The following is a 21,838-nucleotide window of genomic DNA, read 5'->3' on the forward strand; positions in this document are numbered from 1 at the left end:
TAGGGGTTTTTACCAGGTTTGGACTTTAACGTGCTGGATGTTTTCATGGCCACTACACTTAGCTATTACAATTTGCTACCACAGCTCTTTTTTTTTTTTTTTAATTTTAGAGAGTGAGAGAGTGTGCGCAAGCAGGATAGAGGGGCAGAGGGACGGAGGGAGAGACGGAGACAGAGAGAGAATGAATCTCAAGCAGGCTCCATGCTCAGCTTGGAGCCCAATTTGGGGCTCGATCCCTCGACCCTGGGATCATGACCTGACCTCAAATCAAGAGTCAGACACTTAACTGAGCCAGCCAGGCACCCACAATTTGCTACTATAACTCTTAAGCTTCTACTTGTTCATTTGTGGGCACGTCCATTTGGCCATCTTCATAAAATTGAATTAAGCAAATACAAAAAAATACCAGTAGAGAGGTCTCTTCTTTTACATTTTCAATAGGTACTTTCAAGTGCTCTCTTGCTTTTCAAATTTCTAGCATTCTGGTTAAGGGAATCCTGAGGATTTTCTCCTTGATCTGTACATTAAAAACTATACCTTATAGTTCTCTTAATACAGGGGTTAGTGCAAATATGGCTTTAAATAGACCCAGTAATCACCAGTACCTATTCTGCAAGAAAACTCACTGCAAACTGTTACCACCCCTGCCCCCCAAAACAATAAATCTTCATTAATAATTTCTGGGTGGGGAAAACCAAGGGAACAAAAGAAAGGGTGTTTTGTCCATTCCAGAGAAATTTTATGGAAGATCGCATGTCTGGTTTCTCTCTTCCTTGCTGTTCTGTTTCTCAGCAGATTCCCTCGAGATGAGGAGTGTGGAGCTTCAAGCAGTCATACCTCAGGCTGACCGTCCCTCTGGGTGGCGAGGACAAGACGGTGTGTGTGTGCTGTCTCTGCTCTCCCGTGCCCACTGGACGATTATGCGTTGGTGACACCTGGTAAGTACATGGAAAAGAAAGTTGGTGGGGCGGGTTCTCCTCACTGTGCATTTATTTAGCCCTTGCCACATGGGCCATGGCACCTGACCATCAGCCACAGAAATGACTTGCTTTGTTCTCAGAGACACAGGTTAAAGGTGAATTTAAATGCCTCTCCATACAGGAAAGACTCGACAACAATTAATACTTCAAAAATCTTCATGACTTCATGCGTGCATTCCAGGTTGCCCATAGTAACATATTTTCACTTGAATAATATTCCAAACCTTAAAATATAGTGTCACCTATTGTAAGGCTTATGATCTACCTTTGAAAAAAGGCAAATAGCTAGAGAGGTGAAGAGAGTTATCTCAAATTAGAAGGCTAGTCAATGGGAATACCACAACATGGACCTTGGCCTCCTGTTTGCTTTAAGAGATCATTCACACCCCCTAAATAAAGGGCTTCTTGCATGAGACATCCACACAGCAGACTGTAGGATCCAAACAGGAATAAAGTCTAGAAGCAAAGAGCCCAAGAAAGTCAAGAACAAAAGTCATCCATTGACTTTTGAAATACTTACTGAGCATTTGCTATGTGCCAGGTTCGCTGACAATAGTTTTCATTTTCACAACTACCCCACGTGGTAAGTACGATGCTTGTTCCCACTTTATAGATGAGGAAACCAAGGCATGGGGAGGTTAAATAACTTGGCCAAGGTCATGGAACTTGTAATGGCAGGGCCAGCTCTGTGTTGAGCTCTACCTGATGCCAGAGCATGTGTTTCACCCTGTTACACCTCTGCCTCTCAGTCACAATAGCAGGAGGGCCTCTTGTTCTGGATTCCTCTGGCATTTCTTACCCGTCCCTTTGCATCACCTGCTCTCATAATGCTAAAGATCTTCCCAGCACCAGGGATTCTCAACAGCTACAAAAAAAGAATTTTTATAAGAAAAGATAAATGGTATTCCAAGTAAATATATGACATTGCCATAAACAGAAGTGCAGACCTTTAATGAATTTAGAAACTTAATTATCTAGAAGCCAACATGGCCACAGAAGTACCAAAGTACCATGACCGACTGACAGTCATGGGAACATTCCTAAAGCATACTTATAGGACTGAATTTCTCTAGTATAGATACTAGCACTTTTTGTTTTCTTCCAATTCAAAGGAATATACATCAGTATTATTTTCCTAGACATTAATTGAAAAAATTAAAAAGCTAAGTAAAAACCTAGCAGTTTAAACCACCATTGCTCTGATTCTGAATTATTCTGTACCATTGGTCTTTACTGTTTTGCTAAGGCTGGGTAGGAGTGAGGGCCAGAAGAAGTGAGTTAACACACATTTTTTTTTTTTTTTAAAACAAACGCTTTGGAGTTCAGTATATGCATTTGATTTAGACAGCTATGTAGGCCTTTCCAGGAGCTGAATCTACCCTCCCCCCACCTACTCCACATCCCATCCCTGACCAGTGTGGATAGCAGCAGACCAGAGGGAGTGAAGGCTTCAGAGTTCACAGCCACCATAGTGATCTAGAATGTGCTCATATGCATTGTTAAATGGTCAAGACAATTAAAACAATTTAAAAATTGTAGAATTCATAGAATCTGAAGAATACTGCCTTATTAGCAAGAGAACTAGGAGAGGTTTAGTTGACATAACATCAGCTGGGGATAATGTGGAAGGTTCTAAATTGTGCAGAACTGCCACACCCCTTTTGTGTTGGGTGATATGAGATGATAGGGTGCTCTTCATTCAACAGGTATTTATGAAGTACTTACTATGCACCAGGCACCGTTCTAGATTGTGGGTACCTAGCTGTGAACAATACCGAGTCTCTGCCCCTATAAAGCATACATTCTAGTGGGGAGACAGACAAGAAATACAAACACATAAGATCACTTTAGTGATGAGTGCCTAAAGAAAATAAAATAGGCCAAGAGACAAAGCATCATCAAGGGAGAGGACATTTATTTATTGAAGGTGGTGAGAGAAGGCCCCTGAGGGGTTGCGTTTTATCTCCTGGGCACTCTGGAGAAAGGGAGCACAATGGCACAGGCCTGCAGATGCAGAGTGCCAAGGGGGCCAGAAGACACACGGTGTGGAAGTTGGGGGTGGGAGGGCAGGAGGCGGTGGATTCAGGGCAAGCCTCCTGGCTGGGATGGACGAATTTTAGGTGAATGTCATTCTTTTTCTTTTTTATGTTCATTTATTTTTGAGAGAGAGAAAGAGAGAGGGAGCGCATGCATGAGTGGGGGAGGGACAGAGAGAGGGAGGGAGGGAGAGTCTCTCTCCGACTGAGCCAGGCATCCCTGAGTTGAACATCATTCTAAGGGCCAGAGAAGCCATTGGAGAATTTTAAGAAAGAGAGATGTCTGATTAATGCTTTGGCTCCTTTGAGAGTGAACTGGAGACAGTATGGAGAGAAGCCCTGCAGTCTAGTTTAGAGGCTTTTGCACTATTTGGAGGGAAAGAATGTACTGGCGATTTAGACAAGGGGGTGGCAGTGGTGGTGAGAAGTGGCTGGATTTATGGCAGGATCAGGCAGGATCTAGGACTCGGTGAAGGATGGGAAAAAATGAGGACAAATCTTTAGAAGAATCAGGGATGCATCGAGAGGGATCAAGGGGGAGTCCTAGGTGCTGGCCTGGGCAGCTGCAGGGACGGTGGGCCACTTACAGACATGAGAAAATTGGTGGTGTGGTTGGTTTGAGAAGGGAGTGAGGTCCAGGTGTTTGAAAATTCCAGGAACACCGTTTGAGGAATACGGACCGACTGCAGGAATAACCCCTCTCTACAGTCTTCATTCCTGCCGATGGCTTTCTTAACTCGGGAGTTCTGGGCATGCGTGTTATTGTCCTGTCCAGCAGCGACAGACCTGGGTTTTCCGGGGCACGACACAGGAGAAACCAGGACCCACATCACACGCTGGCGTGTAGATCCGTTCTGCGTGAGGATCAATATGACCTCACTTGTGGGTTTTTCTCGACAATTCTAATAGCAAGACAGTCACGGTTCAGCTTTTCGTTTTAGTGGGGGCTGCGGGTGGGGCAGAGAGGTGGTGGCCGGTGCAGGGAACTAACGTGTATTTAGCTCTGGCCAATGTGAAAGGCAGGCTACTAGGTGATTTATGATTTCTTTTAATCCTCACAAAACCCCTGCAAGGGAGCGCTGTTACCTGCATTTTGTAGATAAGATAATTTAGACTTCGAGCAGGGAGGTGGCCTGCACAGCATCCCAGAGGAAGTAGCAGTAGTGGTAACTTGCCAAGCGCCCTTAAACCAAGTGCCTGTGAGTGCTATCTGGTTTCATCTCCACAGCGACCCCAGGGTAAGCAGCACTGCTATCATTTCCACCTTCTCAATAAGGAAGCGGAGAAGTGAAGTGAAGTAAGCCACCACACGGTAAGTGCCAGGGCGGCACCTGAACACAGGCTGTCTCCTACCGGCTGACGCTGGAGCTGTTCTGAAGGAACTAGTACAGGCCCTGCTCTTTCCGTTCTTCCATCCTGCCACGCCGCTGATGGAAGCGTGGTGTGCGCTGAGATAAAGCCCTACGCAGCATTACTGTGGCCCTCTCTCCCAGTGGTCTCCACTTGTCAATTCTTATCGGTTTTATATCTTAATCATTTCTAAGTTCTATGTGGGGGCATGTTCTATAGAGTCCATTTTATTATTTTTTTTCTAGAGAACAGTTTTTCTTTGGTCCTTAAGGACTCAGCTCCTTACGTGGGCTTCGGCGGAGGTCGTGGGGCAGCGCATCGTGGGGCTCATCGGGGTGGGGGTGTTTGGTCCTTCCGTGCTTCACACGGGCTGAAGGCTCCCGGCAAGACTACCTTGCTGTGAATGGCACATCTCACACAGTAATGCAGTTTCCCACATAGCCTGGGAAGCATGGAGGACTGTATATGCCTTAATCTTTCTGCTGATTTCGATATGATTTCAGTTGAAAGAACTTGAGTCTGCAAAAATCATGGCTAATCTCTCTCACAGGTTCAGTATATGTGTGTTATATCAGTCAATCCCAAATAGAGAGAATCCACTTCTGACCTCTGTTTTACAGCAATGAGACACGTCCCAGGCAGCAATGATCGTAAGTGCTCCACAGTGTCAGCCAGTGCCAGGTGCTGTGCTCAACGATACAACTCTATGAGGTAGATTACAGTTGAGGACATTGATTAAGAGAGGTCATGTGACCAGCTGGAGGTCACAGTTTGTAAATGCCAGAGTCAGGATTTGCATCTGAGCCTCAAACCAGAGCAATAATAAGAATGTTGTGTCCATCTGTAAACATGTTGGGGAAGTTTCGTTTCTTTGTGGTTTTCTATCTCTCAAATGGAAGAAAACCACATCCTTGTCTTGGTTGTAACCTCTTATACTATTCTGAATCCTCCATCAAGGTGTTAAAAAAAATACAGGTAAATATCTAACAATTAAGCATTGCTATTTTAGGTTAGGAGACCCTCCTTTCAGCCTGAAGCCTCCAGGAATGGCCTTTAGATAGCAGGTTTGTTAGCTCTTGCTTGCCTGGGCTTGTTGTAGACTGCATGTTTGTGTTGTCCCCCCCCCCGCCCCCCCCCCAAATTCATATTTTGAAACTCTAATCCTTAGTGTGCTTATATTTGGATACGGGGCCTTTAAGGAAGTAATTAAAGATAAGTGAGGTCAAAAGGGTGGGACCCTGATCCAGTAGGACTGGTGTCTTTATTAGAAGAGATACCAAAGGGCTCTCTTTCTACCCCACCCCCTGCCCCCACCAACAGAAAAGGCCATGTAAGGACACAGTGAGAAGGTGGCCCTCTACAAGCCACGAAGAGAGCTCTCACCAGGCGCTGAATTAGCCAGCACCTTGATCCAGGACTCCTAGCCTCCAGAACTGTGAAAAAATACATTTTGGTTGTTTAAAGCAATCCAGTCTGTGATATTGTGTTATGGCATTATGGGCAGACTCATACAGGGCCCAAAAACTCTCAGCTTTTTGTCATGAAAAGACAGAGAAAAGAATGTAGATAATTAGAAGAAAAGACGGGGTCATTCGGGAAAAACAGCTCAAAGAATGCTGTAATTAATGAGGGTCTTCTGCCTACCTGTACATTTGCAGCCTTCGGCTAGAAAAGAGTGAACCTCCAGTTACATTTGTAAATACGCAGAACAGCCTTCTCCACAACACACCTCAGGGAAGAGGTCTTACCCAGGGAACTTATTAAAGCCCAATGTTCAGGAAATCTAGTGTAGGCAAATGAATAAATAAAATCCTGCAAACCTTGGGATTTCTCAGAAGGAGATTATTTCCATTCTCTAGGAAGCATATAAAAACATCCCCCCTCCCCCCAATACCAGGTCTCCAAGATACGGCAGGGAAAAAAACCAAACCTTAAATGGAGTTGACAACCTCAGGGCATTTGTTTTGGGGTACAAAGAGAAATGTGTTCTTTAAAGAGCATTTTATAAAATGGAAACTGCTTTGTTCTTCAGTTTGGATATGGTTGAGGCCATCACTAACACTAATTCATTATAATTGAAAATGTTTAGAGCTTCTGTCTGAAACCCTTACTACATTAATTTAGAAGGTAGGAATTCATATGCTCTTAAATTCACCCTGGCTCCCCATCTTCTAGGGATGGACTAACTTTCCTGGACAGTTGTTGGCACCTAGTCAGTGGACGTGTGCCAGTCTTGTGTCTGTGTGGCGTGGAGTTGTAAGATCCAGCCTTCAGTCAAAGGAGACACACAGTATGCACCCACTTTTTCATTTTTTTAAAGATTTTTTTTGTGTTAAAAAAATATTTAGTTTTGGGGCGCCTGGGTGGCGCAGTCGGTTAAGCTTCCGACTTCAGCCAGGTCACGATCTCGCGGTCTGTGAGTTCGAGCCCCGCATCAGGCTCTGGGCTGATGGCTCCGAGCCTGGAGCCTGTTTCCGATTCTGTGTGTCCCTCTCTCTCTGCCCCTCCCCCGTTCATGCTCTCTCTCTGTCCCCAAGATAAATAAACGTTGAAAAAAAAATTAAAAAAAAATATTTAGTTTTGAGAGAGAGAGAGAGAGAGAGAGAAGTGGAAGGACAGAGAGAGACAGAGAGGGAGACAGAATCCCAAGCAGGCTCTGCACTAAGTGCAGAGCCTGATGTGGGGCTCAAATCCACGAACTGTGAGATCATGACCCAAGTTGAAATCAAGAGTCAGAGGCTCAACTGACAGAGCCACCCAGGTGCCCCGTACCCACTTTTTTTTTTTTTTAAAGGATTGATAGGTAATTTAGCAACATAAAGAACGTTTTGAATAGTGAGCCTTCTTCCTAGGGTAAAACAAAGCCTTGGACAATAGCATCCCCTCACCATATCTTTATTTTTAAATAGGAATGGCTGCTAAGACAGTCTAAAGGGTTGGCTGAAACATTACACAACCAGATAGATTGAGAATTCTCTGGTGAAAGAATAAATCAGAAGCTAAATTAGGATTTGAGTGGGATACCTAGTTAACCTAGCCACTCTATATACTTTACGTCAAAGTTCTTGTCTAAAATGTCCCTGGTAACCAACGAAATTAGGGACTTTGGAAAATCTAGGGCATTGAGATGAAGGTGGAGATAGACACTGTGTTCACAGCAGGGAAGATTTCACTGCTGGAAAATAAACAATAGAAGGTGTCTGCCTGGTATCTTACTATGTAAGACATTTAGGAACTCTGGAGGACATGTAGCTAGTACAAAACCACTCAGAGTGATTTCTCTGTATTTCAGAAGGAGATGATTTAATTAACAGAGCAAAGGCAAAAAAATTGCATTTTGGTTGGTCACAGAGGTAACCTGAAAAGAAGCCTGAACTGGACTGTTCCACCCACATGTTACACTTGTTTATACACCAGGTAAGCAATATGGTGTATACTCTTGAAAATTCTTCTCAAATCAAAGATAGGAATTAACAGGATTCAGAACAGTTAGTTTCTATAATTCTGTAATTATAGCTGCCTTTCTAGGTTAGAAGGGTTGTCTCAAATGTGATATTGAGAACCACTCTGGGTCTTTTTATGTCTACTAAGAAAAAAAAAAAGTCCCCCAAAGGACTGATTGCTGACCTCTGACACCCTCTTCAGTAGATCACTGTTCTTGCCAGGAGTAAAACTGATACTACTATTGGATGAGGCAGGCGACTTTCATAATTACTCCAGACCCTCAATTATTATTTAAAAATCAAATTCCAGGAGTATTTTCTGGAATCCACAAATTCCCAAATTGCTGCCAGCAGGATGCTTTTTATTGTTGGCTATTCTCCTTGGGAATTTAATAAATATTCATCGACAGAGCACAGCATAACTGACTGAGCCGCTTTCATTTTTATCAGCCCTGTAGGAGGCCTTAGTATTTTCTGGAAACCTCTGGGAGCTGCCAGTGGTTGACAATAAGAAGCTTTTGTGAGGTCCTTGGGGAGAGGGCGGAGAGGCGAGAATAAGGTTAATATCTGTTATCATAAGCCACTTTGTGAACCTTATCAGGAGTTCTAAACCACTGTGGGCATCAACAGTGTGTAGGCCTGTGGATATTCTGTGATAAGCTATAAAAGACCCAATATATTTTTAAAGGAATGGTTAGGAATCAACTTAATTCATGGTGATTTATCAGACAGCAGTCACTTAATATGTCAAATCAATTCTTATATACTACTAAAACCTGATTGCATAGTTCAGCACTCATTTATTTTCAGAGTATCCATCAGCATGGATTATTCAAGCTTTGGAGGAAAAAACATTATTTCAATTTATGTTATTTTTGGACTTCCAAATTGGCATACCCACAAATAATAATTTCAAAGTCATAAGTTTTATAAAGTTACTCATAATGGTAAATATTATTCATTACAGGGTCTTTTTCTTTTATTATGTTCAGCATCTGAGTTCAGCTATTGATTCTACAGAGCCTTTGGAAACATACAACTATGTCACCAACAAAAAATCTTGATATATTTCTAACAAGTTGTTTATCAATAGCTGCAGGTCTCTCCTAGTTTTCCAAAATGCCAGTCATCACACCTTTTTCACAGAGAAGCTGGGCTGGTCTGGGCTATGAAACACATTGCTGAAGAGTTTACAGATACCAGGTAAGAAATTGAGTACTTCTTGGGAATGCAAACTGGTGCAGCTACTCTGGAAAACTGTATGGAGATTCCTTAAAAAAACTAAACATAGAACTACCCTACGACCCAGCAATTGCACTACTAGGCATTTATCCACGGGATACAGGTGTGCTGTTTCAAAGGGACACATGCACCCCCGTGTTTATAGCAGCACTATCAACAATAGCTAAAGTATGGAGAGAGCCCAAATGTCCATTGATGGATGACTGGATAAAGAAGATGTGGTATGTGTATATATGTATATATATATATATATATATATATATATATATATATACACACACAGTGGATATATACTCGGCAATCTAAAAGAAAGAAATCTTGCCATTTGCAACTACGTGGATGGAACTGGAGGGTATTATGCTAAGCGAAATTATTCAGACAGAGAAAGACAAATATCATATCACTTCACTCATATGAGGACTTTAAGACACAGAACAGATGACCATAAGAGAAGGGAAACAAAAATAATATAAAAACAGGGAGGGGGATAAAACATAAGAGACTCTTAAATATACAGAACAAACAGGGCTGCTGGAGGGGTTGTGGGAGGGGCGATGGGCTAAATGGGTAAGGGGCTTAAGGAATCTACTCCTGAAATCATTGCTACACCATGTGCCAAGTAACTTGGATGTAAATTATAAAAAATACGTAAATTATGGAAAATAAAAAAATTAAAAAAAAAAAAGAAATAGAGTACTTCTGGCATTGTGAGTTTTGCCTTTTCCTTGAGTGTTTTGACAATTTGTTCTCCAAATTTATGTTCAGCTTTGACCAGATTTCTGGCTTTTTATTTTTCTACTTACTGGAATGCCTGTGAAGGTAACTGGAGGAGACTGCCAAGAAATGCTGAAGCTGCTGCCGTTGGGGGTGAACTTGGCCGACCCTGGAATGGTCACAGGGGGTGTGGCCTGTTACACAGAAAACAGAACACTGTTATGAAAGAACATTTTTCCTCAGAGTCTTAAGCCATCATTGCCTAGGTAGGGCCTCAAACATGATTTCAGCTGTATTAATAACTTAGACTAAATATCCAACAGGAGGAGATTAAACATAGTCAAAGAGAATAGCTAGAAATCAACTTTTTATGTGTCTTGGCAGTCTAAGGAATAAAAGGAGAAGGTTTTTGATTATTTCTGAAAACAGATTTTATACATACATATACTTATTTTAGAACATATAACTATTTGTGTGAAAAACACAATGCCTCGCTATCAAATTGGGAAATAGTTTTATACAGTGATGCTGGGTTTGTAAATTGGTACAACATTTCAGGAGGGTAATTTTTTAATTTTTATGAGGATGGTCACTGCCAAACTATGTATTATGCAAAAAACTGGAAACATAAATGTCCAATAATAGGGAAGTGGGTAATATACCCACAGAGCCTGATGTTGTTGAAGAATACCCATTGGCATGGGAAAATGTTCATTCTATATTAAATGGCAAAAACAAAGCACAAGAGAAACGGTACTATAATAAATTTTTTTTCACATTAAAAAATTTTTTTACTGTTTATTTTTGAAGGAGAGAGAGAGTGTGAGTGGGGGAGGGGCAGAGAGAGAGGAAGACACAAAATCCAAAGGAGGCTCCAGACTCTGAGCTGTCAGCATGGAGCCCAGTGCAGGGCTTGAACCCACAAACCGCGAGATCGTGACCTGAGCCAAAGTCAGACGCTTAACCAACTGAGCCACCAGGCATCCCAATAAATTCTTTTTAAAAAAAATGAGCGTGTGTATACACACACACACACACACACACACACACAGAACACATTGAAGGACATACAAAAAGTATTACCCAAGGGGCTTTCTTGTTGTTGGGATTAGGGGATGAATTTTATTTATTTGCTTGTGCTTTTAATATTTTCTATGCTAGGGGCGCCTGGGTGGCTCAGTCGGTTGAACGTCTGACTTCGGCTCAGGTCATGATCTCGCTGTTCGTGGGTTCGAGCCCTGCGTTGGGCTCTATGCTGACAGCTCAGAGCCTGGAGCCTGTTTCAGATTCTGTGTCTCCCTCTCTCTCTGCCCCTCCCCCACTCATGCTCTGTCTCTCTCTCTCTCTCTTTCTCTGTCAAAAATAAACATTAAAAAAGATAATATTTTCTATGCTGGACATTTATAATGTCTACGAACAGAAAAATCCCAATATTATGAATAAATGGTTTGGGAAGGACCTTTCAGATCACCTACTGCATGTTCTACCTGTCATACAGATGAGCAAAATAGTTTCAGTTGGTTCAAGCCCATGATTTTGAGCCAGTGTTTCTAAATGTAACACTGACAAACAAGAAAAATTATTCTTTTTGACCAAGAGTCAGCAATGAGATTCATTGCATCTACTACTTTAATAATTAGCTGTATTCCATTGCTCTTGAGTGTAAGTCTACTAAATACATATCTGAAAGCCTCCCCCGCAGGTTTAGTTTTAATAATTATAAATATAGGTGTTAGTGACAGTGGTTTTGTAACTGGCACCACTGGAAAATATTTTGGCAATACATAGCAAGATCCATAAGCTGTTCGTGTTGTATCCTCTGACTCAGTAATTAGTCTTCTGGGAATTCAGAAGGGAAGAAAAAGGTACTGGCACAGAGGTTTCACAGTACAGTTAGTAATGATCGTAGAAAAACTGGAGAGGCTAAAAAGTAGATACCTAACAATAAGAGAACGATTAAAACAAATTTGGTGCCTCGATTTAGTCGAATACTATTCAGTTATATGGAAAGTGTTTATAAAACAAAGGTAGGAGAACACAATTAAAGTACAGACAGGAGATTTTTTAAAGATCCTGCATAAGGCAGTTTGAGAATTATGGAAATAATGTTGTCTTAAAATCTGAATATTATGAAATATCATTAAAACAAATCAATGTTTATTTTTTAATTTTATTTAACATTTGTTTATTTTTGAGAGACTGAGAGAGAGCATGAGCAGGGGAGGGGCAGAGAGAGAGGGGGAGACACAGGATCTGAAGCAGGCCCCAGGCTCTGAGCTGTCAGCACAGAGCCTGACACCAGGGCTTGAACCCATGAACCGTGAGATGGTGACCTGAGCTGAAGTCCGACGCTTAGGAGCCACCCAGGCTCCTCAAAACAAACCAATGTTTAAAAGAGTTAGTAACTGTGTGGGGAAAAGGAGCCACGTCCTGTGTTTGCAGGGTTTGTCTCTACGATCTTATCAGACTTTAGAGTGAAGCAGATGCCGGAGGGTCTGTTCCAATACAGATGGGGGGGCCCCACCCCTAGCTTCTGTCCAGTAGGTCTGGGACCATCCCAAGAATTTAGATTTTTAACAAGTTCCCCGGTGATGCTGACACTGCTGATGTGGAGAACACTGATAATCACCGTTCTGATCCATGAGAGTTAGTTACCAATTCAGAAGGCAGGGCATGAAGTCCCAGATCTGGGGTGCAGGGCCATTCTGAGCTTTTCCATGCTCACCTTTTCACTTATTTATTTTTGTTTAACAGATCATGTGCCAGGCACCCTTCTGAGAGCTTTACAATATTAAGGATTTTAATCCTATGAACACCTCTAAGGGGCTGGATCTTCAGTCAGCACTGGGGAACCAAAGAGCCCCTAGGGTCCCATTTGTGTGAGATCTGGGCTTTAAAAGGAGAAGAAATAACAAACTCAGCTACGGGGCTCCGTGTGTGGTGCTGTTTTTCCCCTGGGTTACCCTTTCCTCACAGGTCAGAACACTACTCCTTTTGGTCAGGAGTCAAGGTGATTACCTTCACGGTCCTTTGCAAGTTACCTGGTAAGCATGGTCGGTGTGCACGAGGTAGAGGGTGGTGGGAGCTGAGCGGCTCAAGGGCGTCATCAATTTCGTCTCAGTTTTGGCACAAGGAGCTTCTGTTCGGCTTGAATCTGGGATGGGGAAAGTAGGCGGTGAAGCCAGGGACTGAGAAGGTGAGACCGGGGCCAGGCTGCTCAGTCCATCTGCCACAGAGTCTGTGTTGAGCTTGATCTCAGTGTAGTAGAAGTCCTCTTCTCCATCACTGTAGTCGGAGTCCCCAACACGTCTAGAGTGAAGAAAGTGACAAGATTACACAAACCCCTCTGGCTTTCTTGCCTCGAAATCTTGCACATGCTGTTCCCCCTGTCTGGAATGCTTTTCCTCTGTCTTGTCTGCCTGGCAAACTCTGACTTACCCTGTAACACTCAACTGTCCACTTGCAGGGAGGCCGTCTTGACCTCTTAAAACAATTCCTTCAATCAATCAAGTATTCAGCAATTTATTGAGAATCTATTATGTCCAGGCACTTTTCTAGGGTCTTCTGAAAGCAAGATGAACAAAGCACAGGCTATGATTTGATGGAACTTACATTCTAGTGGGAGAGGCAGACAAGAAACCCGGAGAGAAATGCACTTTGAATATGTCAGGTAGTGACAGATCCCAGAAAGAAAAATTAAGCAGATTTAGCGTCCTTTAGTAGAGTAACTGATGAGGGGAAGGCATTCTTTTAAAGAGAGTGTTTGAAGGAAGTCTCCTGGAAGAGTGACATTTGAGCAGGGGCCTGAGTGACACCAGGGAGAAACCCTCGTCAGAATGCATGGGAAGATCACACAGTGAAGACCAGCCACACGGCCCTGGGGTGGGCAGGTTCAGTGTTCTCCACAGAGGGCAGAGAGGCCAGCGGCTGGTGCTCCGGGCACCGGGGACAGTGAACAAAGGCAGGGGCAAGAACGCACAGGGTTTTGCAGCCCATGGAATGGCTTTGCATTTTATTCTCCTGTGATAGAAGCCAGGGTGGGGGGGCAGAGGGGAGGTTGTGAGGAACCTAAGTCACTTTTTAAAAAGATCACTCTAGCTGGGGCGCCTGGGTGGCTCAGTCCCTTAAGCATCCAGTGTCACTTTAGGTCATGATCTCACGGTTGGTGAGTTTGAGTATAAGGCCATTGGTGAGTTTGAGGCCACTGACTGAGGTCCACATAAGGCTCTCCACTAGAAAGCCTGCTTTGGATTCTGTCTCTCTCTCTCTGCCCCTCCCCCTTTCTCTCTGCCCCTCTCTCGCTCGCTCCCCCCCACCTCAAAAATAATAAACATTAAAAAAAAAAGGATCACTCAGGTTAATGTATGGAGAACAGTGGACAGAGGGCAAGAGCAGGAGGCCAGAGAGGAGGCTGTTGTCACTAATAATCCAGATGAGCTTTGCAATATCTGGCGACCAGGTGGTGATGGAAGTGACCAGGAGTCAAATTTGGTTTGTATTTTGAAGGTTAGGAATCAGGACTTAACTCCTAACTGCTAGATCCTCTATGCTTCTGTTGAAGTGTATCCATTCTGTTTAATTCACTTTATTGAATGATTTGGCACATTTCTGTAATTTTTTTAAACCCTCGATCACTTCCCTAACACTGTGATTTCATTCCCCATGCATATTGATGTATCTGGCATAGAGTAGGTGCCTATTAAATGTTGAATGGATGAAGCTGATACTGTAGCACAGCGATTATGAGCATGAATCCTGGAGTCAGATCTCCTGGGTTCAAATCCTGAAACCCTCTAGCTGTGTGTGGGATTCTGGCAGACTCCATGGCCCAGTGCTTCAGGCTCTTTACTGATAAAATGGGGATAGTCATAGTGCCTGCTTATTGTGAGGATTAGGCAAATAAATATACAGGGCGCAGAAGTCTAAGTACTAAGCTTATTAAATTAAAATAAAGCTGACGTTAGAAGGCTTCAATTTTTACTATCGACCAGAAAAGTATCTTCTTGGTGCTTTCAAAGTTCTCCCTGAGACACCAGAAATTGTACTCATCCACAGAAAGTTTTGAGTAAAATAAAATAACTTTCCATAACCTTGGAAAAGATTTATCCGATTTGTCAACTTCTAGGGAAGCGGTATACACCCAGCAACCTAGTTTTATAGGACGGCCTCTGTCTACCTCCCTTCCACGAGGTATCCCCAAATTTCCTGAACATATCCACCAGTAGTAGATCACTGACTTGGAATCAACTTTTCCCCCCACTTGCAAGCCCTCTACAGAACCTAGAATAAAAATCTGCCCTTCACCTTGGCCTCTCCGCTCGGTCAGATCAGCGGCTTCTCTCGGCCTTGCCCCATCTCCCCTGAGCTCTCGGGCTGAGTCGTCTGGGGAGGTGCCTCTGGGCTGCACCAGGTCTGGCAGGCCTTGGCTTTCTGACAAGCATACCATTAAAGACCCCAGAGAGTGGGCCCAAGAATGTGTGCCTGTTCTATTCCTGTCCCCGCTTCCTTTCCAGTAAAGGGCAGGCCAAGTTGCTACTGGCTGCCGAGTGCTACTAATAGACACACGGGCCTGGGGGAAATTGTGTGTCCCACGCGGGGATAAATCAGGATCAGCCCCTGGTGTGCAAGAGTGGAGTGAGGTTTCAGAGAAAAACACTGTACTTCTTCTACTCTTGGTGTGCACCCCAGAAATATGGGATGGCATATATGTTTTGGGGGTGCTGTGGGATGCTCCCCTCCCTCCCTGCCATCCAACCTGCGTTAAAACGATTCCATCATCCGGCATCACATAATTGAGCTCCTGGATTACGGCAAAGGTGATGTCCCTCTCCCAGGCCAGGAGAGAGCTTAGACTCAGGCTTCACAGACACAGACTGGCCCTAGCGTCCTGGCAACCCAGGCCCATTCCTGTGCAGCGGCTGGCGGGGTGGTGAATTCTAATTCATCAAGGCAATTTTAAGAGCACGGAGTAAAAAGGGAATCCTAGGGAAGCAAATACAGTGGCTGCATTTTTAATTTTACCCACCATGAGAGCAGCCTGGGGACCCAAAGAAAAATCGTGAGATGCCACTCACAGTCTATAAATACGTCTATATGGCATGTGCTTCTGTGAGGTACATGAATTGAATTGGATTCAATTTTCTGGGCAGATGGACTTTAAAACAAATACCCTAGCTCCTGATTATAGCTTTGGGAAGTTTTTTTCTAAACCTTTAAATAACTCTGAGCTATTTACATTATGAGTTGTCCTGACAGTGAGGTTTGAGGGGAGACACTGCAGAATTTCCTTCCTTGGAGACTTCAGCAACAGGAATGAGGGCGTTCTGCCCTGCAGCGTTTCAGTGTGGTATTTCTTGGAGGGTGAAGCTGGACCCTCTGGTGAGGGGAGCAGAAGCCCGGCCTCGCTGCGCCACACACACGGCACTTGGTGATCTGTGCGCTGTGCCCTGGAAGGGCTTGGCGGTGTCCCCAAACATCAGCGCTCGCTACCCGTGAGTGTGGTGGGTCCCTGCTCCTCTCCACAGTCACTGAAGGAACTCGCCTGCACAGATCAGCGCAATCACCTAAGAACCCACTTTGTTTTCTTTTTATACCACTTTTTTTTTTATGGATGCTGCATTTCCTAAATTTATCCCTTGTTGGGCAAAGTGACTATAGTGTTTATTTCTCAACATTCATCTTGTTGAAAGGACTTCTTTGTCCAAGCACTTGGGGAGTTGGTCATGTGTTTCGATTTGTGTTGTGCACACTGACTATGACTTACGGCCTCCCGAGGTCCCTTTCAGGTCTGAGGTCCTTGGGCAGGAGACCCAGAGAATAAATGACAAGACTGCTGAAGGTCCACTGTCCCTCTGGTGTGACCCCTAATCTCTGCTGCTGGAAGCTTTGTGTTCTCCTTCCTTAGAAAGGTTTTTACGTAACACAAGGAAAAGCATAGATTGTACAAATAAAAGGCTTATTTGAGCAACAGAAAATGATGGAACCAAGTCATCAGGCATCATGAGAACAGAAACCACAGCACTGATTGACACAGTGGTTCTTAACCTCTTTTAGTGTGTGTGTGTGTGTGTGTGTATTATACACACACACACACACACACACACACATATGTACTTCTCAGGCTCAAAGTCACCAATACTCTCCATTGGAGAAAAATGCACATTTAATTTGACAGTTTCAGCGGGTCCAATGAACCTACCCTACCCTAGTGTTTTATATTTTATAAGTCACTCTCAGGTACATTTTATTTTTTGACCCTTACCCATGACCTTGCTGGGCTGATATTACTATTAGCCTCATTTTCAGAGGGAACTGAGGCTCTGAGAAGTGACTTGCCTAAAATCACTTAGTAAGTAAATTAGGGAGGCTTTGCAAGTTTCAAGCATTTTCTTTCCACTGTGCCACACAGGCCTATATTATCTAAGTGGCCCTCTCCACAGTGATTAGGAAGACCAACCAAGCCCAGTCTCTATTCCTGTGTTCAGAACTTTTAAGGAAGAGTGTGGTATATAATTTCTGAGTGCAGGGGGCCTTAGACTGAACTCCTGGAGACTACATCAGGCTCTGAAGGGAGGGTTGCCTTACCCAAGATGAATGGTCCTTATGTGTTTCTGGATACCTGCCGCGGTGCTCAGCACTTTCCCACAGTTTTTCCAGAGGCATTTGAACATCACCTTCATAGAATTCTATAAACAGGACAGAGTTACATTAAAATGATAAGTAACCCATCAATATTTTCTTTCTTTCATCTCAACACATTCCCCACCCCCCTTCATTAGAAAAGTAACAACTTCCCATCACCTTTATTCTAACTCGGCGCACCATTCTAGGAACCACCATGCCCCCAAAGCTGGTGAGGATCTTGGTGACTTCAGACATTTTCCTGCATCCTTGACAGATACCAAGCTCCCCTGAATATTTAGTTCGGTTTCATTAAGGTGGTCACAGTGGTGTTAATGACTGTATCTAACATTAATTGAGCACTTACCATGTGCCAAGTGCTGTTAAAAAGAGTATCTCATTTAATACTAAGAGATGGATAGCCTTATAACCAGCATTTTATAAATTCACAGAGAGCTTCAGTAAATTGTGTCCAGTCAATAAATCAGCTCCTAGCAAAGCTGGGAATCCAGCGAGTTCAGCTCCAGTGTCCACTAGGGCACAATGCCACCTTCTTGTACAAGGGTCTCAGCATTTTCCCAAAATAGTCCAGCACAGTGATTGAGAGCACTGATTTGGGATTTACTTTCTCAAGCCCTTAGTTTCCTTATTTTATCAAGTAGGAACAATAATAGTAACTGTCTCATAGAGTTATTATGGGATTAAATGAGGTCATGAAAGTGAATCATTTAGCACAACATCAACAGGAATAATCATTCAACCAATGACAGTTGTTATGGTATTATGATTATGCTTCCTGAAATGAATTTGACAGGAAATTAGTTTTCTCCTGAGAGGGCCCTGGTCATTGGGATGCTGCCGCTTTGCTGATTATTCCCATGGCCATGGTGACAGTCACTTCTGTGTGCTCATCAAGCCCCGTTTCCTCTTCCTCCTGGGCACACAGCTAGACCTCATTTCCCAGCCTCCCTTGCAGTCAGGTGGAGTCATGTGACTGAATCAGGACCAATGGGATACTGGCAGAAGTGCTGCATATTCCTCCAGTGCCATCCGAGCACAGGCTGCTGACCAGATGCAGAGGACACTTGATGCCTGGGGGACAGCAGAACCACTCGATCAGGGGTCCTTAAATTTCTCTTTGCTATGAACCCTTTTGGCAACCTCATTAAACCTATGGGCCCCTTCTCAAAGCAGCATTTTTTAACACTTAAAACGTATAATTACAAAGAAGAGCCAGCAGAGTGAAATACAGTTCCCAAAATATGAAAAGTATTTTGTGATATGGAACTGTATGTGCTCTTTACGTACCATATTAAATAACAGGATCTTGAGGTGAGTCTAATAGCTACCATAATTTCAAAGTGGTGTTAAGCTTAAATGATATTTCATGATGTCTCCTAAAATTATCATGTGATATGAAAACATCTATGATTTCTATTGGTAGTAAAGTCACAGGCGGCATTAATACTGTGGTTGGATACCATCAGTCATAACTGCAGGAAATGCTGAATTATAGTTAAGAGGTCAATGATGATAAAGATACACTTTTCCCCCCACTCCAAGTTCCCAGACCCCCTGAATTCTGCCCACCCTTCTGGGCACTTATAGACTCCAAGTTAAGAGGAGTCCATTAGGAGGCAGGAGCATGGGTCCCTAGAGGACCATGGGGAACAGAGACACTCCCTTCACCACTCCCACTGAGCTGATTGGACTGTGACACACAAAATAAATAAACCTTTATGGTGTTAAGCCACTGAGGTTTGGAAATAGGCTGTTCCAACAGGAAGCCTACCCTTACCAATAAACACAGTAGTGGTGGTACCTTTCCTGAACTGATGAAATTGATGTAGACTTGTTTAGGAGTCCAGCAGGATTTCTGCCGTCAAGTCCTTGTGGGGCCCACCAGTGTTCGCCCTGTTCTGTGAGCAATCACTTACACGTTTAGAAGATGACTTATTCAGGTATTACTGATGGGATTAGTATCCTGATCCAGACAGCCACCCTCACGGAAGACTTTTTCTGTTTCTCAGTTGAGAAGACACTTGGAAATTTCCAGAACTGAGGACGATTCTGTGTGTTGGGGACTGGCCACTTTCAGCATGGCAAGTAGAGGACAAATCACAGCAGCCCACGGCTGCAGTCCACTACAGCAGAAGAGCAGCAGCACGAGAAGCCTGCTCTCCCTGTGGGCGTTGTGACCCAGGCGCCCGCTGTGTCCTAGAGGCTGCTCCCAGGGGGCTGGCATTCATGGCGCATCAACCCAGCCACTCCTGTCTTGGCACTGGGGCCCCACACGCAGTGCGGGGATGCTCACAGTGGGAATGGGCAGGGCTGAGCTACGGAGGAGCTGAAGCTACAGAGAGGTGGAGCTGGGGCTGAAGAGGGGCCTGAAGGAAGCTGAGAAGCAAATGCATACTTAGGAGCCTTTATTGTTATTTTTTACAAGTTTGTTTATTTATTTTGAGAGAGAGAAAGAGCATGAGCAGGGGAGGGACAGAGAGAGAGGGAGAGAGAGAATCCCAAGCAGGCTCTGCACTGACACCAATGTGCACGGACATGGATGTGGGGCTGGAACTCACGAACTGTGAGATCGTGACCTGATCCCAAATCAAGAGCGGACACCTAACCGACTAAGCGACCCAGGTGCCCCTAAAAGGGAGGGTATTAAAGATGACTTCCATAGCTAGGCAAATTGTTCTGTTTTGTGTATGTTAACTTAGAGATACCTACTATAGATCAAGAGAAGGTGGCAAGTAGGACACTGGACATAAGAGCCTGGAACTTAGGGAAAGTCAGGGCGAGAGATACAAATTTGAATTTGGAGTCAGCAGCCAAAGGATCACTTAAAACTCAGGTCTGGATGAGATCATCTAGGCAAAAATGAAGGTAGAGATAATTAGAAGGCCCAGGACTTTACAGCATCCGGTATTTCTTATTGGAGATAGAGTAGGAGCAGAAAGAGAGAGAGAGAGAGGGAGAATCAAGACAGTGTGGTATTACTGCACAGTCCGAAGACTGTTCAAGAAGGAAGATGTGGCCAACTGTGTTGAACAAGGACTGGGAAGAGTCCTGTGGATTCGATACATGGAGGCTGTCAGTGGCCCAGACAAGAGCAGGTTTCTCAGAGTAGTGGGATGAAGTCCAACCGCCATGGCTGGAGAATAAGTGGGATTTAAAGAAGTGGAGAGAGGGGTGCCTGAGTGGCTCAGTTGATTGAGCATCTGACTCTTGATTTCAGCTCAGGTCGTGATGCCAGGGTTGTGGGATCAAGCCCTGCACTGGGCTCCACAAGGAGCGTGGAGCCTGCTTAATATTCTCTCTCTCTGCCCCCCTCTCCTGCTCGTGCTTTCTCTAAAATAAAAATACATTTATTTTTTATTTTTTTTTTCAACGTTTTATTTATTTTTGGGACAGAGAGAGACAGAGCATGAACGGGGGAGGGGCAGAGAGAGAGGGACACACAGAATCGGAAACAGGCTCCAGGCTCCGAGCCATCAGCCCAGAGCCTGACGCAGGGCTCGAACTCATGGACCGCGAGATCGTGACCTGGCTGAAGTCGGACGCTTAACCGACTGCGCCACCCAGGCGCCCCAAAAATACATTTAAAAATAATAAAGAAGTAAAGAGAGTAAGTGCCACCTTTTCAAGAAAGGTGGCTGATATGAGAGCAGTAAACGGAGAGCTTGTAAAAATGAGTCATACTAAATTGAGTTTTTATGTTGATGGGCACAGTTACAAAGGAAGGAGGGACAGACAATGTAGTCGAGATGCGGGGGATAACTACAGGGTGAGATCCTGAAAAAGAAAGAGGATTCAGCATTAGCAACCCCTCGCACAGTGGTAGGGTTGCCCTGAAAAGAAAGACCAAGTGATGGATGTAGATTCAGTTAGTTTGCTGATTAAAAAAAAAAAAAAAAAAAAAAAAAAAAAGCATTCCTGTCTGAATGCTTTTAATTTTTCAGTGAGGTAGGAAGTGAGGTCAAATCTAAGGGCAAAGTGGGGAGGCTGTGTGAGAGCAGACGAGGCTGAAATGGCTGCTTTAGAGACTGGGAAAGGACCAGGCAAGGCACGTGATACTATTTTCATTTTCATGGGGGGGAAGCAAGAATCCAAAAAGTTAGGAAACTTACCCAGTGTCCTTTGATGGTTCCAGCAATTGGTCAGTTGGATAAAGGCTTTCGTAATTAATGTAATAGTATTGTGCAACATACAGAGCCAAATTCCTTCTGCATATTAGGAATTATTTTAAAGGTTCAAATTGCTGATTGTTTTAGGAAATGACTATCACTCTGGTATTTTTGTGCCACAACATTATTTATAAGATTGCTGTTCCCAGTCCTTGCAGTAATATGTCCAACACTTTTTTTTCCTTTTAGAGAGAGAGAGGGAGCATGAACAGGGGAGAGGGGCAGAGGTGGGGGGGAAGGGGAGGGGAGGGGAAGGGAGGAGAGGG

The 21,838-nt window shown here is 43.9% G+C and overlaps 1 protein-coding gene and 1 long non-coding RNA gene across 2 annotated transcripts in view; one reads left to right on the forward strand and one right to left on the reverse strand.

Annotated features, from left to right (window-relative positions):
• The window catches only part of ZNF704 (zinc finger protein 704), a 242,148-nt gene that overhangs the window by 12,635 nt on the left and 207,675 nt on the right, over positions 1-21,838 (reverse strand). Inside the window, exons 5-8 of the mRNA XM_043601261.1 lie at positions 17,350-17,450; positions 12,807-13,074; positions 9,855-9,959; positions 838-935 (exon numbers count right to left, since the gene is read on the reverse strand). Of these exons, the coding sequence (XP_043457196.1) occupies positions 838-935; positions 9,855-9,959; positions 12,807-13,074; positions 17,350-17,450 (572 nt within the window). The remainder of the gene's footprint in view (positions 1-837; positions 936-9,854; positions 9,960-12,806; positions 13,075-17,349; positions 17,451-21,838) is intronic.
• LOC122495527 lies at positions 826-9,103 on the forward strand. Its single transcript, XR_006300489.1, has 4 exons — positions 826-938; positions 4,245-4,328; positions 7,659-7,783; positions 8,777-9,103. It is a non-coding gene; the product is annotated as an uncharacterized LOC122495527 (long non-coding RNA).

Source organism: Prionailurus bengalensis, chromosome F2, assembly GCF_016509475.1.
Source record: "Prionailurus bengalensis isolate Pbe53 chromosome F2, Fcat_Pben_1.1_paternal_pri, whole genome shotgun sequence".
Lineage (NCBI taxonomy): Eukaryota > Metazoa > Chordata > Mammalia > Carnivora > Felidae > Prionailurus > Prionailurus bengalensis.